Source organism: Syngnathus floridae, chromosome 20 (assembly GCF_059516105.1).
Source record: "Syngnathus floridae isolate MCC-2025c chromosome 20, RoL_Sflo_1.0, whole genome shotgun sequence".
In the NCBI taxonomy this organism is placed as follows: domain Eukaryota; kingdom Metazoa; phylum Chordata; class Actinopteri; order Syngnathiformes; family Syngnathidae; genus Syngnathus; species Syngnathus floridae.
This window is the reverse complement of record NC_142432.1, coordinates 898977-916295: the sequence shown is the minus strand read 5'-3', so window position 1 is coordinate 916295 and position 17319 is coordinate 898977. Positions and strand designations below refer to the sequence as shown.

The following is a 17319-nucleotide window of genomic DNA, read 5'->3' as shown; positions in this document are numbered from 1 at the left end:
GAAACAAATCATTGTTAGAAGTAACAAAACAGAAATTAAAGGGGTCAACAACCCAATTCTATTCCCCATTCTATCTTGTAAATTTTAAATGGCTGTTGTAATGAGGTTATAACTAAATAGATAAAACACCATCAAAGAGAACAACCATGTATGAAGTAAAAGTGCGTGTTTTAATTCAAATGAGGGTTAAAATGAGCGTTGTAGTCACTAATTTCCGCCGGGACTCCATTTTGGCTCAATCGTCATTGCATAGATCGCAGTCACAGTTGTAAGAGCCACCTCCTCGCATAAATATGTGCTCGATATGGGCTAAACTACTTTCAAAGAGTTATTTGGTCTTTTGTTCAAATTAAATTTCCGTAAAGCATAGTATTCGTAGCGTAGAATTTGTTAGCATTTATTATTATTATTTAAAAAAACTAAGGAAATTGTTCATAGTGGTGGTTCAAACATCACGACTATCTTCGTGCAGTTCCGGGGGAGGATCCAAAATGGCTGTGCCCGCAGTGGCAGCTTCCGTCCAGTGAATGAAGTCAGCTGACCTCAGTCTGCTGCTGCCGTCACGCACTCCATCGCGCATCGTTTTCTATCGAAGCAAGACAGCTAAACCGCCGTTTCGCAACTACACGGTGAGCCTGCTTTATTCTTACGACAACTGATGTAGTTTAGACACTGACGCGTACGCTATTTCATTTAGAATTGCTTGTTGTTTTAAGACTAGTCACCCATTGCACCAAAATGCCGGGGACCCCCTTTTTTCTCTCAGGCCGAGACCGTCAGTGTTACCAAATAACCCTACGAATGTCATATTAACAAAGTATAAGCAATACAATCTTATTTGGAAGGTTTATTCCATTGGGGGACACGGTTGCGCAAAATGAAGCAGAGGCGCCAATGTCGTTGTGTCATCACAACATTGGTTCAAAATCGTACGAATTAGCTGAGTTGAACGGGTTAACTTGTTTTAATTCACACCAGGGTGTCAGGACTGTGCCGCTTACCTGCAACATTCTGAACACACAATAAGTAAAAGTATACACACACACACGCCTACACACTGTAGATTAAATGCCATCACACTACCAGCTGTACACTTTATAAGCAAACTACAGTGATGGTGAGCTATTATTAAATATGAACCAAATTAAAAATGGGTATTCCCAAGTTCCCCATTCTCAGTCACAGTGTCCATGCTCATTTTCCACTTCCTTATCTGGCCAGTAAGTCATGTGCCACGGTCACATGATCATCAAGCATTATGTTTTTGCTCGCTGTCCTGATGTGGAATGCATGAAGGATTAAAATGGTGGGATTTCACATACGCACCCACAGAAAATGGCTTGTCAATATTTGCACGTCAATGCGTGCATCAAATGACTGAAGCAGGAGATGAATCAGTCAATCAAGCCACCTTATCTCTGCACTGTTTCATTTTCAAGTCTTCAAGCTGCTTTTTGGAGAGGGGGGGGGTGATCGCTGCAGTTCCTTCAATGACTTACTGGTGTCAAGTCAAGTCAAGTCAAGTTTATTTGTATAGCCCTAAATCACAAACAGTCTCAAAGGGCTTCACATAGCCAAAAATTGACAATTATTCTCAAAGCATCCCCTGATCATAAGCTCCCAAAAGGGCAAGGAAAAACTCAAAAAACCCCTGCCAGGGGAAAATGAGAAACCTTGAGAAGGGACCACAGATGGAAGGATCCCCCTTTCAGGATCACCAGGTTATAATGGATGCAGAGAGTGCAAAAGTAATACATAATATGAAAATCAATGAAAAAATGGATGTCGGAGGTGCCCTCGGTTGTCCTGGCCGTGTCTTCAAGGGGGTTGAGCTGCAGTTCCTTCATCTTGAATTGGTCCCCGAGAATCCAGCTAGCCGCGATCAGCTTTTGAGCCACCTAACCCCCTCCCCAGCCGGGGAGGGGGTGGGCAGAGAGAACAAAACAAACTCCGGCCAAATCGGCCATCACAAGTTAGTTAAAGGCCATCTCATAGAAATGTGTCTTTAAACGTGTCTTAAATGTTTCTACTGAGGTAGTAGTTCTAATATCCATTGGTAGGGCATTCCAAAGCTCTGGAGCCCGAATAGAGAATGCTCTAGACCCTGCAGACATTTTCTTGGCCCTAGGTATAACTAAAAGACTAGCGTTTTGCGAACGAAGGTTACGAGACGGAACATAAGGAACGACTAGGTCGACGAGATATGAAGGCGCTAAGCCATGCAGTGATTTATAGGTTAGTAGAAGAACCTTGAAGTCACATCTTAAATGGACCGGGAGCCAATGTAATTTGGCTAATATTGGGGTAATGTGATCAAATTTTCTTGACCGTGAGAGCATCCTCGCAGCGGCATTTTGCACTAACTGTAGACTTTTGATACTGGACTTAGGAAGACCAGAGAATAATACATTACAGTAGTCCAGGCGCGACGTAACGAACGCATGTATAATGGTTTCCGCATCCCCGGTCGAGAGGATAGGACGAATCTTAGCAATATTACGAAGGTGAAAAAACGCAATCCTGGTTATATTCTTAATGTGTTTTTGAAAGGAGAGCGTTTGGTCAAATATTACCCCGAGATTAGTTACCGTATCACTCTGAGCGATAGTCCGGTTATCTATAGTTATAGTGGTTTCCTTAAATAAGTGTTGATAACGAGTAGGACCAATTATCAACATCTCAGTTTTATCTGGGTTAAGACGAAGGAAGTTGAGAGACATCCATTGCTTGATCTCCGCAAGGCACGCCTCGAGATTACAACAGTCCCGTGGATCAGTCATCGATAACGGCATATATAATTGGGTGTCATCCGCGTAGCATTGAAAGCTAATATTATATTTACGTATTATGTCCCCAAGCGGAATCATATAAATATTAAATAAAATCGGTCCGAGTACCGATCCCTGTGGAACACCACACGTAACATTATAAAGCTCAGAGGACGTATTACCATGGACCACTCGGTGCGTCCTGCCTGATAGATAGGAATTGAACCAGCTGAGTGCTGACCCTGAGATACCAACACAACTTTTAAGACGCCCTAATAAAATATCGAAGTCTACAGTGTCAAAGGCAGCACTAAGATCGAGTAGTAACAATACAGACGACGTATTTAAATCCATAGCTATGAGGAGATCATTAGTCACTTTAGCAAGTGCTGTCTCTGTAGAATGATTAGCTCTAAAACCAGACTGAAAGGAGTCATATCGATTATTAGCGACCATGTAATCAATAAGCTGCTGCGCTACTACTTTTTCGAGAAGTGTTGCTATGAATGGGAGGTTTGAAACTGGCCTATAATTACTGAGACAGTCCGGGTCAAGATTTGCTCGCTTAAGTAGTGGTTTAATAATAGCGGTTTTAAAGGCTATTGGCACTATCCCAGAGGAAACAGACAGATTGATTATATTTAAGACGGACGGTCCTAAAATTGGAAATAATTCTTTAAGTAGTTTGGCTGGAAGCGGGTCGAGTAAACATGTTGTTTGTTTAGCCGTACTAACCAATTTTGTAAGCATTTCAAGGGACACGCTTTCAAAATTTGAGAGGGTTATTGCATGATCCCCAGCGCTAGTAACCGGCGGAGCGATTGGCATGGTATTCTTGATCTCGTCCCTAATGGACTCAATCTTTTGAGCAAAAAATTTCATAAACTCATCAGCTGAGTGGAAGGAGCTATCAGGGGTCGGCTGGCGCAGAGTTAGCTTTGCCACTGTATCAAATAGGTATTTAGGATTGTTTTTATTAAGATTAATGACTTGCGAAAAATAACGAGTTTTTGCTAAAATTAGCGCATCTTTATATTTCAGGAGGCTGTCCTTCCATGCCTGATGGAAAACCTCAAGTTTGGTTAAACGCCATCTGCGCTCATGCTTTCTACATATTTGTTTAAACGTACGTGTTTCATCTGTGAACCACGGAGTTGGCCATCTACGGCGAGTTTTCAGACGTAGCGGTGCCACAGAGTCGATGGCTTTTAATAATGTCGCATTGAATTCATTTGTAAGATTATCGATAGAGCCGCTGTATGCGGGAAACATGGCGGTTGCCGGCGACAGTAACTCAGACAGCGCAGTTGCAGTCATGGAGTTAAGATTACGACTGCTATAATGCCGATTGCTCTCTTGTCTTTGACAAGGAACTAAAATCTCAAATTTTATTAAGAAATGATCAGACAGAACAGTAGTGTATGGCAGTACTGCTATATTTGAGGTTGCTAGTCCCCGGGATAATACCAGATCTAAGGTATTTCCATTCTTATGCGTTGCTGCTTGTACAGCTTGCGTAAAACCACACGTATCGATTAAAGTTTGAAATGCCGAAGTCAGTGGTTCTGACGGTGAATTCATGTGGATGTTGAAATCACCCATGATAACTATATTATCTGCATTTGTCACTAGATCAGCCACAAATTCTGAAAATTCATCCAGGAAGCCAGAGTAAGCCCCGGGTGGGCGGTAAATAACAACAAGATAGAATGACGGTAACGCAGTGGATCGCACAATGAGAACTTCAAATGTTTTAAATACGTGAATTGAGCGAGGCCTAAATCTAAGCTCAGAATTTGAGATGAGGGCGACACCCCCACCCTTTTTTCGAGGACGTGCCACATGCGAGCTCACAAAATTTGGAGGCGAGGCCTCGTTAAGTGGCAGCAATTCATTAGGTTTTAACCAGGTCTCGCAAAGACCAAAAACGTTTAGATTATGTTCCGTGATAAGGTCATTAACGAGAACTGCTTTCGTATGAAGTGATCTAATATTCATAAAACCGAATTTAAGTGTAATCGGTTGATCAGGGTGCGTATCTATCGAAAGATTTTTAAACGGGATGCGAGTAAAATTGTGTTCTCTAGGCCTAATATCACCTCTCAAAAGTTTATTAGGGCGGTGGGATGAAACGACCGTGGGAATTTGATGATGAATATTTGTTACACATGTGAAGTTATCTAAAGCAGGCACCGTTTCATCAGCAAGACCGGTCGGGACGGAGTGATTGGATTTGTCTACTACCCCAGTAGAAAGTGTGTTTGTGTGTATTGCAGCACTATTTAAACTGTCGCGCTCTAGTCTACACGAGGAGCTATGTGTATGCTGAAAGTCTAGCCTAGCGCTAGTTAACTTTAACTTATCAGACTCCAAACCCATCCTCACAGGTGGTCTAATCACCTGTGCCCTGGCCTGCTCTAGAGTGACCTGTCATGAGAGGCTCAAACAGTAATCTATATTCCTAGAAAGAGTGAAGGCGCCTTCACGGTTAGGGTGAAGGCCGTCCTTCCTCAGCAGGTCGGGGCGGCCCCAGAAGGATGACCAGTTATCTATAAAATACAGTCCCTGCTTTTTACAGAACCCAGCCATCCATCGATTAAGGGAGACTAATCTACTAAACCTCTCATCAGTGCCTCTCCCAGGCAGGGGGCCAGAGACAAATACTCGATGCCGACTCATCTTTCTGGCAAGATCACAAGTCCTCGCTATGTTTTTCTTTGTGATCTCTGATTGTCTCATCCTAACATCATTGGAGCCGACATGTATCACTATGTCCGAGTAGCTAGTGTTGTTGGAACTACGCTGTTGACTAGGCCTATTGCGAGTCAGCTCCCTAAGATTAGCTTCTATGTCGGGTGCTCTGCCCCCAGGAATACACATTACCGTGGCTGGATTTTTAAGCGTAATGTTTCGGGTAATGGAGTCGCCTATGACCAAAGTGCGAGGGCCAGTAGACCGAGATGACTTTGGACGGCTATGCGTCTTACCTGGCTCATCGCGATCAGCAAGCCGCTTGGGGCTAATGCTAACCGGGCTAGCGGGCTGACTACAGCCCGCGTCTGTGTCCGCCGCAACTACTGTTATCGCACTATTCTGCTCTAACTGGCGGACACGTCCCTCTAGCAGAGACAACCTCTCTAAGAGAAGGGTGCAGTTGGTGCACGAAGCCGTACATACCTCTTGGTCCGCTGCCATACTTTGCGTCCGAAGAGCGACGATCTGTCAGAACAGCCCGGAAGGCTTCAATGTTCCTTCAATGACTTACTGGTGGCGCTGTTTGATCATGTGTATCATCGTCCTCCTAGTCAGAAACCAGTGAAGATGGACACATCCAAGCTGCCCAAGATTCGAGATGAGGACAGAGAGAGTCAGTTTGGATACGTGCACGGAGTCTCCGGACCAGGTTAATGCCACTTTGTGTGTTGTTTGCGTGATCGACTTTCTTCCCAAAGTCTGGATTGTTATTTATGTCTGTTTTTCTTCACTCTAGTGGTGACTGCGACCGCCATGGCGGGGGCAGCCATGTACGAGCTGGTGCGCGTCGGCCACAGCGAGCTGGTGGGAGAGATCATCCGGCTGGAAGGAGACATGGCCACCATCCAGGTCTATGAAGAGACATGTATCCTTGTTGGAGGCCAAATGTCAAGTATACACTTTTTGGCCACCTGCTTAGATACTATGAATGCACATCTATTTGACAACAGGGACGACGCTGTTTTCCTGAACCAGTATCACAGCCGGCGTGTCCGTCGGCGACCCGGTGCTGCGTACCGGCAAGCCGCTCTCCGTGGAGCTAGGCCCGGGAATCATGGGCTCCATTTTCGACGGCATCCAGCGACCCCTGAAGGATATCAACGACCTCACGCAGAGCATCTACATCCCTAGAGGCGTCAACATCGGATCCCTCAACAGAGACGTCAAGTGGGAGTTCTCGCCCGTCAAAAGTCTGCGGGTATGCGGGCGTAAAAACCCAATTGGTCGATTTTCTCGAGCTGATACGAGCGCGTGTGCAAGAGTTGATTTTATTCCTCCTTCTCTCTGTCAGGTTGGCAGTCACATCACAGGCGGAGACATCTACGGGATGGTCTACGAGAATTCCCTGATTAAGCACAAAATCATGCTGCCGCCCAAAAACAGAGGCACCGTAACCTACGTGGCGCCGCCGGGAAACTACGACCTCTCGGTGAGTGCCACGACTGACCCAATAAAAGGGAACCTCGGTGACACGCTTTCTTCCAACGCCCCCCCCCCCTCCGTCAGGACGTGGTGATGGAGCTGGAGTTTGAAGGTGTGAAGGAGAAGTTCACCATGGTGCAGGTGTGGCCCGTCAGACAAGTCCGGCCCGTCACGGAGAAGCTGCCCGCCAATCACCCGCTGCTCACCGGACAGAGAGTCCTGGACGCCCTTTTCCCGTCAGGCCTTTTCGAATGTTTTCACCCGAGCGACTCGGGCGTGCGCCGCCGCCGCCAATGTCTGAATCTCTGGCTTGAACGGCAGGTGCGTGCAAGGAGGAACCACAGCCATTCCCGGCGCTTTCGGCTGCGGGAAGACGGTCATCTCCCAGTCGCTGTCCAAGTATTCCAACAGCGACGTCATCGTCTACGTCGGCTGCGGCGAGCGTGGCAACGAGATGTCGGAAGTGCTGCGAGACTTCCCCGAAGTGAGGAACATCCAATTCATCTGTCTTTGATGTTGATTTCCATCCATTTTCTATCGCAAACTTGACACCTTGTGTTCCCTCCACAGCTGACCATGGAAGTGGACGGCAAGACCGAAAGCATCATGAAGAGAACGGCGCTGGTGGCCAACACCTCCAACATGCCCGTCGCTGCCCGAGAAGCCTCCATCTACACGGGTACGTCCCGTGCCGTGCCGCCAGTTGTCATAAAGTGGCTTTTCTCGTGCGCTGAAGCCGTTTGGCTCTTGGCAGGAATCACGCTTTCCGAGTACTTCCGAGACATGGGCTACAACGTCAGCATGATGGCCGACTCCACCTCTCGCTGGGCCGAAGCTCTCAGGGAAATTTCTGGACGTCTGGCTGAGATGCCTGCTGGTAAGAGAGAGAATTCAAAACTAGTGTTAAGATTTGGCAAAATCAAAATGTTTGTCTCCCAGTCATAAAATGTGCAGATCTTATGAAATGGTCTCTAGGGAGAGCCCATGGTGAGTAAATGTTGTGTTGCTTCCTGCAGACAGTGGCTACCCGGCCTACCTGGGTGCCCGCCTGGCCTCCTTCTATGAGCGCGCCGGAAGAGTGAAGTGTCTGGGCAACCCCGAGAGGGAAGGCAGCGTCAGCATCGTCGGAGCGTGAGTAAAGAAAGAAAGAAAGAGAAAAGGAATTGTCGAGAATCCATCCCTGATTAAAATGTGCTTTGTTTCTAGTGTCTCGCCCCCTGGTGGTGACTTTTCCGATCCCGTTACCTCAGCCACACTCGGCATTGTTCAGGTAACGAGTCATCCGCATTCGATGCCGTCTACTCCGCGACGCCCCGTTTTTTGACGTGGTGTCTTCTGGTGTCAGGTGTTCTGGGGTCTGGACAAGAAGCTGGCCCAGAGGAAACACTTCCCCTCAGTCAACTGGCTTATCAGCTACAGCAAGTACACCCGCGCCCTGGACGAGTACTACGACAAGCACTTTGCCGAGTTTGTGCCGCTCCGCACAAAGGCCAAGGAGATCTTGCAGGAGGAGGAGGACCTGGCCGAGATCGTCCAGCTTGTCGGGAAGGTTAATTGCCGCCGTTGCCGTTTTGGAATGGGAGTTCAAAGACGAGCGCTCACCCGATGACTTGTTCGGCAGGCGTCGCTGGCGGAAACAGACAAGATCACCCTGGAAGTGGCCAAGTTGATTAAAGATGACTTCCTGCAGCAGAACGGCTACACGCCTTACGACAGGTCCGATTCTCTTTTTGTTTAGATTTTTCAACCCGTGGATAACTGAGGCGTGTGGCGCGTGCCTTTCTACAGATTCTGTCCCTTCTACAAGACGGTGGGCATCCTGTCCAACATGATCGCCTTCTACGACATGGCGCGCCACGCGGTGGAAACCACGGCGCAGAGTGACAACAAGATCACCTGGGCCATGATCCGCGAGCATCTGGGAGAAATCCTCTACAGGATCAGCTCCATGAAATTTAAGGTTGCTAGTTTTATGCTTTTTTTTCTCACGTTTATACAAGAGTGTTTTACTTTTGCCCGGTCTATCTTTTTTTCACTTGATAAATCACAAGCTTTCTGTTTCGTCAACGCAGGATCCAATGAAGGACGGCGAGGCCAAGATTAAGGGCGAGTACGCACAGCTGCTGGAAGACATGCAGAACGCCTTCCGCACTCTAGAAGAATAGACTTTTTCTTTTTTTCTGGTCTCCATCACATTCCACCTTTTGTGCTTCCCTGTTGTGTGTGTGTGTGTGCAACTTCATATGGAGGTCAAAGAGAAAAGATGTACTGTATTTGTGATTGTTTGATGCCTCAAGTTGGCGCACTCTGGATCCTCTGCATGATTTTGAATTATTGTGTGGCCATTTTGTTTACATCACATGTGTGTGTGTGTGTGTGTGTGTGTGTGTGTGTGTGTGTGTGTGTGTGTGTGTGTGTGTGTGTGTGTGTGTGTGTGTGGTTGCTCTTCCACTTTACGCAAGTCACACACTTATCATCTCTGTACAGAAGAATTATGAACAGAATACGTAAGCGAGAGGAGTCTATTTATTGCAACATTTTGGACGTAACGGTGTCGTTTTGTTTTGCGCTTGTGCGCGTGTTTGTGTCGTGTACCTTTGCCGCGAGGATGTCAGTACGAGTCGGACGGCTCCCGAGCGATTAAACGTGCGGGCTTGAAAACAAAAGGAAAATCTGCTGTTTGCCTTTGTTGCTGTTTGACCGGTCTCTCTGCATGTCTTGCATACTTTTCAAAAGTGACCTTTAAGTGTCTTGGAGGGGATTAGGAAGTCTTTATATTGTATTGCGTTATGAACATTAGGAGGTTTTACCAGGGTTTACAATCGCACTGCAGACCTGGTCACATGCATTCAGGGGTTGGGTATAGCCCACGTCCCACAGATTTGAACACCCCCATTTGTTGAAAATGGATTCCTCCATAAGTGCCTCCAATGAGCTGTCTCACTTAAAGGTGTGAACTACACCTGCAGACCAAACAAAAGCTTTTTGAACGAATTGCCAGAACCTGCAAGCACAAGGAAATAAGACTATTTTAAACAGCGCGTGTTAGTCTTGTCACGCCATCCTGGGTCCATACCGAGTCAGGTAGGTGTGAAGTTTTGACAAGTCGTCACGGTGCTTTTAATCGCAGCAATTTGTGGGGAGTTAAGATCCACGCGACGTGATAACTCTTCTTTCAACATCAAGACTGATAAAGACGCGTTATTGTTTCATTCTACACTGAAAAAAAAAATCCCAAAACTGTTTCGGCCAAACCTTTTAAAGCTAATTGTTTGTTCAACCTCCAATGTGATTAAATATTTTGGGCCATTCATATATAAAACAATTGCTTAACAAGCGGCCATCATGTCAAATGGCCTCATCACTTGTTGCTAGGTAGCATTGATGGGACAAAATATTTTGCAAAAATATATCAAATTCCAGGACTACTTAGTATCACCCTACCAGAGCGCAATCTACTGGATATGGCACTCCTATACTTGCTCCAAATACAAAATGGTTAATAGTGTCATGGTTTATTGTGAGTGTGTTTTTCCATGCAGCCAAACCAGTTGGGCTGCAGTTCTAATGAGTTCCCTCAGGGCCCTGTTCAATGTTTGATGACATTCACTTTAGAACTCATTAGAGAGAGGTGTCCAAGTTCTACTCGGTGTCAAAACAAAAACTAATAGGACAACGCTCCTACAAAGTTTTTCTTGTTTATTCTTTTGTACGGGCACAGCACGCCAGAGCACATGGACCAGCTATCCAACTGGTCTGGTGCGGGAGATGATATCACGGACGAGACTGCGTCACAGATAGAGGAGGAGGCCTCTATCATTGAAGACGATGAGGTAATAGTACATATTTTTCAGGAGGCTCAAACTTTGTAAATGTTAGGAATTAAAGGGGAAATTATATGGTATGAAAATTACAGTATTTATTTTGGGCCACTGTAGTGTGATCAAGAGTGGCAAAAAATAACCTCTTGAAAATAGAAATAGAAAGCATACATAGAAAGCTCTGTACTTTGTTATTGGTCCCCATAATGTTAACATTTAGCATGTCTGATGTTTTGTATTGTTTCTTAGCATTAAGCTAAACGTAGTTTTGTAAAGCAAAGCCTTGTCCTTTTGTTGCCATGGCAACAAAAGCCATACTGTCCAGGCAATTGTGGGGTGAGGAATCAATGGGTGTTCTCAAGAAGACAGTGACAAAAGTCTCATGTAGGGCATGACCCGTTTTGATCAAACACTTTCTTCAAATGTGTAAAGATTGCAAACGATGACTCCGTATTGTCTTTCAGAGCTCGGACAACCAGCCAAACTGCACTCCGTCTGTACCTCAAGTGCCTACCTACAAACAGAGACGAGATGAGTTCCGGAGGTTATTCAAAGACGTTGCGAGCTCAGAAATACTCCTGCTCGGTGAGTGGCATGGAGGCATTTCCCAAAAAGCGCTTCAAATTTGGAATCTGTTTGTGGTGGGATGTAGCAGTTGAATTTCTTTTTCGTTGTTTGCGTGCGTGTGTGTGTGTGTGTTCTCTCTCAGACTACCCATGTGCTCTCCACCGAGACGTGGGCCTGCTCCTGCAGGGGCGCCTCTACCTCACCCAAAATTGTCTATGTTTCTGCAGCAGTGTCTTCGGACGCACTAAGGTAACGAGACGCCAGGGTAGGGCAGAACGTCCTATTTTAACAAGAGTCTCCCTGCAGATTAGCCTGGCCCTCAAAGACATCAGCCACATGAGCAGGGAAAAAACAGCACGCCTAATCCCTAACGCCATCGAGATCCGCAGCAGTAAAGAAAAGGTGTGACAGTAGAGAGACAGACAGACGCCAGAATTATCAGGTGCACCATCTGTGATTTGCCTTTTGGTGTTCACCTTTCCCTTCCCTTCCTTCTCACACGCAGCTCTTCTTCACTTCCTTCTCCTCGAGAGAAAAGAGTTTCACCGGGGTTTTCCGCCTGTGGCAGAATGCGCTGCTGTACAAGGTAAAGGCCACGACGGCTCTTGTCATCACTTTTATGAACGTCAAATTTGTACTGGCGGGAAACAACCGCAATGCTAGCGAACGGGCAGCACTGAGTGCAGCAACTAAATTGAGTCTGCGGACTATTTGTCCATCTCCAACTTAATGCCTTAGAAAATGCGGGGGAAAATGCAAGCAGTGATTTTATCAAAGAACACTTGGTGCTTATTGATATTCCTAGTTGTCACCTTAGGTGACATTCATGTTATCAAAGCTTTTCATTTTTCCAAGTGAAATCCAGAGAGCGCCGTGTGACTTTACCCTGACCGATATAACCAGCAGCACTTATCTTATCGGCCCAAAGTCCGAATGAGATGGATCCAGCTGGAGTCGCGCTGACTTTGAGGTTATTGGCTGTTGTTGTGCACAGCAGTAAGTTAGGTGAAACATTAAACCAAGAATGGGTCAAAAGGGGGTCCTCACTTGGTGATGTAGCCAAAGAAGGCATCCTCATTTAAAGCCATATCATTCTTTATTGTTTTTTGAATAACTATGTTAAGTTAAAGTCCCAATGATCATCGTCACACACACATCTGGCTGTGGTGAAGTTTGTCTTCTGCATTGAACCCATCCCCGTGTGATTTTTGATCCATCCCCTGGGGAAGAGGGGAGCAGTGAGCTGCAGCGGTGCCGCGCCCGGGAATTATTTGGTGATTTAACACCCCAATTCCAACCCCTTACACTGAGTGCCAAGCAGGGAGGAAATGGGTCCCATTTTTTTAGTCTTTGCTGTGACCTGGCCGGCCAGGGTTTGAACCCACAACCTTCCAGTCTCAGGGTGGACTCTCTGCTTCTAGCCCACTGAGCTGGTGAGGCCATTGATCTGGTTAATTTACTACATGCACAGTATGACTAGGTCAGCTGCATTTGATCCTGCAGGTGTACCTAATGAAGTGACCGTCCACACATTTACATTTGTTTATGTCGTCCTATGCTGGATATATATATATATTTTTTTTTTTTTTTGGGTGGGAAGCAAGTGAAGTAGGCGGTGCGTCTTCACTTCCGGGAGGAAGAGCAAGTGTTTTTGCGTTTTTTTTTTTTTTTTTTTTAAGGCACCTCACACTTTGACCGCCCGTTGAGCAAGCCGGCCGTGGTGAAAATGACCTCCAGCAAGTAAGCCTTTTTAAAAAGCGCTTTAATCTCAGAACGAACAACTTTTATGGCTTGAATGCGGGCAGACCAGCGTTCACGCGAATGTGTCATGATGCGTTTATAGTACTGCTTCGACTGAGAGATTTTTGAGAGTTGACACTAGTGTTTTGGTCTAAAAGGTGCGGAAATGTTCAACGACCCGCAGTAACACTCGCATGCTTAAGAAATTCTTTGAAACAAAGAGCAAAATTGCATAATTGTTATACATATTCCAAAAAGTATGTGCAAAATGCCAAGAAGCAATTGTGAGCGATGCCTTTAAATGCCTTCAAAATATCGGAATCCTTAATTTTTCAATTCTGAAAGACAAATGCGGTTATGTATCCAAAAAGGCAAATACAGAAACATGGGAATAGTATCTACTTTAGCACTCACTATTCAATGACTGTAATCCAAAATGAAGAGTAAGAAGTTGACATGCTGTGATCTATTAACCAGTTATCGTCTACTTCCTGCGGCTTTCCAAAATAATCAATAATAATGATCATCAATTTTGTCCGCGATTAGTCGCTGACCAAAGAAGAGGGCTGGCAGATGGTCAGGCAGCACTATGGAAATGAGCTGGGCCTGAGCCATGAAGAGATGGAGAGCACACACTTTTCTGCGGACTTAAACATGCACAGTAGGTGAGTGCACGCAAATATTTTCTTTCAGTTGTCTCACATCTTTCTTGGAATCTTACCTCTAGTTTATTGTGATTGCTAATGACTTTGCGTCCGTCTGCAAGGCACGAGGGCGACGACGGGTACCTTGCAAAGTTTGAGAGGACGTCCTCCGGGCGTATGCGAGCAGACCTGCCGTCTTTTGAATACGATGACGTCTCCTCTGCAAGTTCACAGAAGTCTCCTTTCGAGGTAGTTGAGCGACACGGTGCACCATTTTTTTTTTCCCCGCGCGAACGTTTTGCGGCCTTGTCGAGCAGGAGGAGCGCCGTGTCTCCCTGCCTCCGCGCCGCAGTCCCGTTGCGCCCACGGAGCGCTTGGAACATGAATCTGTCGCTAGGTCTTTGCCGCCTTCTTCGGAAGAACCAGGCGGCGTGTCTCAGGAGAGCGGATCGGAGAGTGTGGAAGAAGGTAAGGAAGATGCACGTGAGGAGCTTGCTTTGACTGTGGCTCGTGTTTTTTTTTTTTTTTTAATTTACAGACAGACAGCTGTGCCAGGGTATTTTTATATTTTTATTCTATTTGTGGTGAAATAAACTCCTGTCCTTCCCCAGCCGAGGAGCGAATTGGGCTGCTGAAGGAGCAGGGTCGCCTGAACCTCAACAAGGTCTTCCACATGAGCGCCAGCCGAATGTTCGACCTGCTCTTCACCGAGTCCAAATTCATCCACCGCTTCATGAACGTGCGCAAGATAACCAGTGAGCGGTCCCCCTCGCCGCGCTCCCCGACCCCATGCTGTGTTCCCTCAGCCTGGCAAAATCGCTGCTGTGCCCAGATCCCAGTTTTGAGGCGTGGCAAAAAGATCCCGGCGGGGACATGAAGAGGACCCTGAACTACACCATCACCATCAGTAACCCTCTGATTGGCAAATTCTCCACGGCAACCGAGAACCAGGTGTGTTAGTCACTTTTCAGGCGGGATTCTGTGGCTACTTAGTTACACAAATAGCTTTTTTTTTTTTTTCTTCTTTGGGATGACTAACGATTCCGTTTGCTCGTCAGACGCTCTACAAAGAATCTCGAGAGGGTCAGTATTACCAGGTGGACTCGGAAGTGTACACGCACGACGTGCCCTACCACGACTACTTCTACACGCAGAATCGCTACTTCATTAAACGCCACACCAAGCACAAGTGTCGACTCAAGTAAGACTTTTTAGGAGGGAGCGTCGCAGCGAGTTGCCGTTAAGACATTTGAAATTTGTGCCGCTAGGGTATACACGTACGTCAAGTACAAGAAGCAGCCGTGGGGCCTGGTCAAGTCCTTCATCACCAAGAACTCCTGGAGCGGCATTGAGGATTATTTCAAACAGCTGGGTGAGGAAAACTTAGTTCATTCTTTCATTTTAGTTTAAAAAAAAGTGCCAATCAGTCAAGAGTAGACATTTTTGCGCCTCTTAACACGTGTTTATCCACTTCTGCACGGCTCTCCAGAGGCGGAGCTTCTGGAGGAGGAGGCCGAGATCAACCAGGGAGCGGCGGAGGCCGGTGGGGGGCGGCGGAGACGGCGGACGTTCAGCCGGACCATGCTGGAGCACATGAAGCCCAAAAATCTTTTCGGCCAATCACACGACGAGCACGGAGAAGGTAACATTGGTCGGACATCTTTGTGATGTCATCGGTACCAAATATCAATGGAGCGCTTCTTTAGCAAATCTGTTTTGTCGTTTAAACAATGCAGCTTTGCTTACCTGACTGGATTAGAGAAATGCCCTTAATTTAAGGAAATGCAGTATTTTTATCAGTTTGGAAAGACGCAAAAAAAATCACATGAGAATTGTTCAAGCCGCCTTATTGATGAGTGGAAAATATGCGGCGTGGATGTGTTCAATCAACAACATAAGCGATTTTGTGCAAAGGACCGCCGCCAGCGTTATGTCCGACACGCTCGGTAATTATCTTTCACTTTTTGTTCTTGTCGTTCAGGCCCGGATGAGATGAGCGCCCCGCGCAGATGGAACATCACGGCCATCGTGGCTGTCTTGAGTGTGATGTAAGACGACGTGATTGCAATTCTTCCTGTGTTGTTTCCTCATCTTTTAATTGCAGCTGCAAGTCAGGACATGTTACACGCGCACACACACACACACACACACAACACACTTAGCACAACAGTGCCGTCAAATGAGATCCAGCACAACTGAAAATTGAGTTTGTTCTTACAGCTCTTCTAGTGAGTCTTAATAGAAAAATGAAGCATTTTCATTTGGGAGTACGACTTTGGTAAACATGTCGACATTGAAAAAAGGTTGTCAAGTGTCGGAGCCCGGCATGAATAACAGGCTCTTGTTCCATTTCAGTCTTCTGATCCTGACGGTACTAAACGTGGGCTTATTCGTCAAGTTGTGGGCCATGGAGGACGTGGCCCACCGCATGTACCTGACCACAAAGCATCGGCTGAGGGAGAAGACTGAGGCCAGGTTTGTTTCGCCGTTCCTCCGCAACTGACTCCACCTCGTGCATGTTACGACGCCGCTCTGTCGTGAACAGTGTGGCGCCCGAGTACGCTTCCAGGCAGGGTCCACCGTTCAGGAGCAGAGAGGAGGTGCAGCTGCTCAGAACCGTGCTACAGGACTCTATTAACCTTCTAGAGCAGGTGGCTATACTTCATAACATATATTTATAGTTGCATGATTAAATGTAACTACTCCAGACCTTTCTTCACAGCTCCGTCGGACTCTGTTGCTGCTGCAGCAGAACTTTGCATCTGCCAATCAAACAGCGTGACGCGATGGTCAACCTCACCCTGTTTTTATTGCTCTTGACTGACCTCTTGAACTGTGCCTTTAGTGTGAGTCGCACACAAAAAACAAATGTTAATACTTTATCTTTTTGTTTTATCCAGAAAGTGAATCCTTTTTTTTTGTTTTAATGACGTTGTTGTTTACAAGTTTGCACATTTTTAATCTTATTTGCCTAAGGGCTTTGAGCCCAGGATGTGTTTTTAGAAATTTCTTGAAATAAATAGGATCAGTCAAGTCTTATTTTTAGATTTCCCCTTTTATGCCCCCCCCCCCCACACACACACTCACATTCACCCTGCTGTTTCGTTGAATGTATTTATATACACTTCTTGTTGTAAATGCATGTTTCCTGACCACTGTTGTGCATAAATGTTAAGTTTCATGTTTACATTGTTGCCGTCACTGTTCTATTTTGGCCACTTGGGTGAACTTATTCTCCCCCCCCCCCCATCAATAAACTGTGATTCTTCAAATCCAAATAAAGCTGCAGTGATTTTTTTTTTTTCCAAGACAAGGGAAAGGTACGGAAGAGGATTCTTTTTAAATAAATTATTTAAATGTATATTATTTCAGGAAAAACTCTAATTATACACAATTTTTTTCTTTACTACATTATCTTTAGGATTTTACAAATTTAATTTGGCCATTTTCACAGGGGAAACTTCCACGAGGAAAAAGAAAAGTAAAACGAAAACTTTTAATTTTAAGAAAATAATTTTCATTTTTCCTTTTCACGGGAAAGAGTGCCTAGGTGTGACGTCATTCGTACGGGACAGCCAAGATAATAATAAAAAAAACTGTAGT

The 17319-nt window shown here is 45.9% G+C and overlaps 2 protein-coding genes across 4 annotated transcripts; both read left to right on the top strand.

Moving 5' to 3' along the window:
- The first annotated feature begins 472 nt into the window (after positions 1-472).
- Positions 473-9395, top strand: atp6v1ab (ATPase H+ transporting V1 subunit Ab). 2 transcript variants are annotated; one of them, XM_088362839.1, is made up of 15 exons: positions 473-629; positions 6074-6171; positions 6259-6387; positions 6506-6720; positions 6814-6951; positions 7029-7180; positions 7266-7428; positions 7515-7623; positions 7699-7821; positions 7961-8075; positions 8151-8214; positions 8290-8493; positions 8566-8660; positions 8733-8904; positions 9017-9395. In XM_088362839.1, exons 2-15 carry the CDS (start codon positions 6090-6092, stop codon positions 9107-9109), a joined length of 1854 nt encoding a protein of 617 aa, XP_088218965.1. In that variant the 5' UTR covers positions 473-629; positions 6074-6089; the 3' UTR covers positions 9110-9395. The 2 variants fall into 2 exon arrangements, with proteins under 2 accessions (XP_088218965.1, XP_088218964.1); XM_088362838.1 differs by having other exon boundaries at positions 484-629; positions 6078-6171.
- A 476-nt stretch (positions 9396-9871) lies between these two features.
- On the top strand, positions 9872-16998 carry gramd1c (GRAM domain containing 1c). Of its 2 annotated transcripts, XM_088362837.1 has the most exons (18): positions 9872-10028; positions 10666-10777; positions 11230-11350; positions 11475-11581; positions 11639-11734; positions 11838-11918; positions 13619-13737; positions 13839-13965; positions 14034-14184; positions 14328-14471; positions 14549-14667; positions 14775-14917; positions 14985-15088; positions 15206-15358; positions 15698-15764; positions 16072-16191; positions 16262-16367; positions 16439-16998. In XM_088362837.1, exons 2-18 carry the CDS (start codon positions 10679-10681, stop codon positions 16496-16498), a joined length of 1917 nt encoding a protein of 638 aa, XP_088218963.1. In that variant the 5' UTR covers positions 9872-10028; positions 10666-10678; the 3' UTR covers positions 16499-16998. The 2 variants fall into 2 exon arrangements, with proteins under 2 accessions (XP_088218963.1, XP_088218962.1); XM_088362836.1 differs by lacking the exon at positions 9872-10028 and having other exon boundaries at positions 10650-10777.
- Positions 16999-17319: the final 321 nt, after the last annotated feature.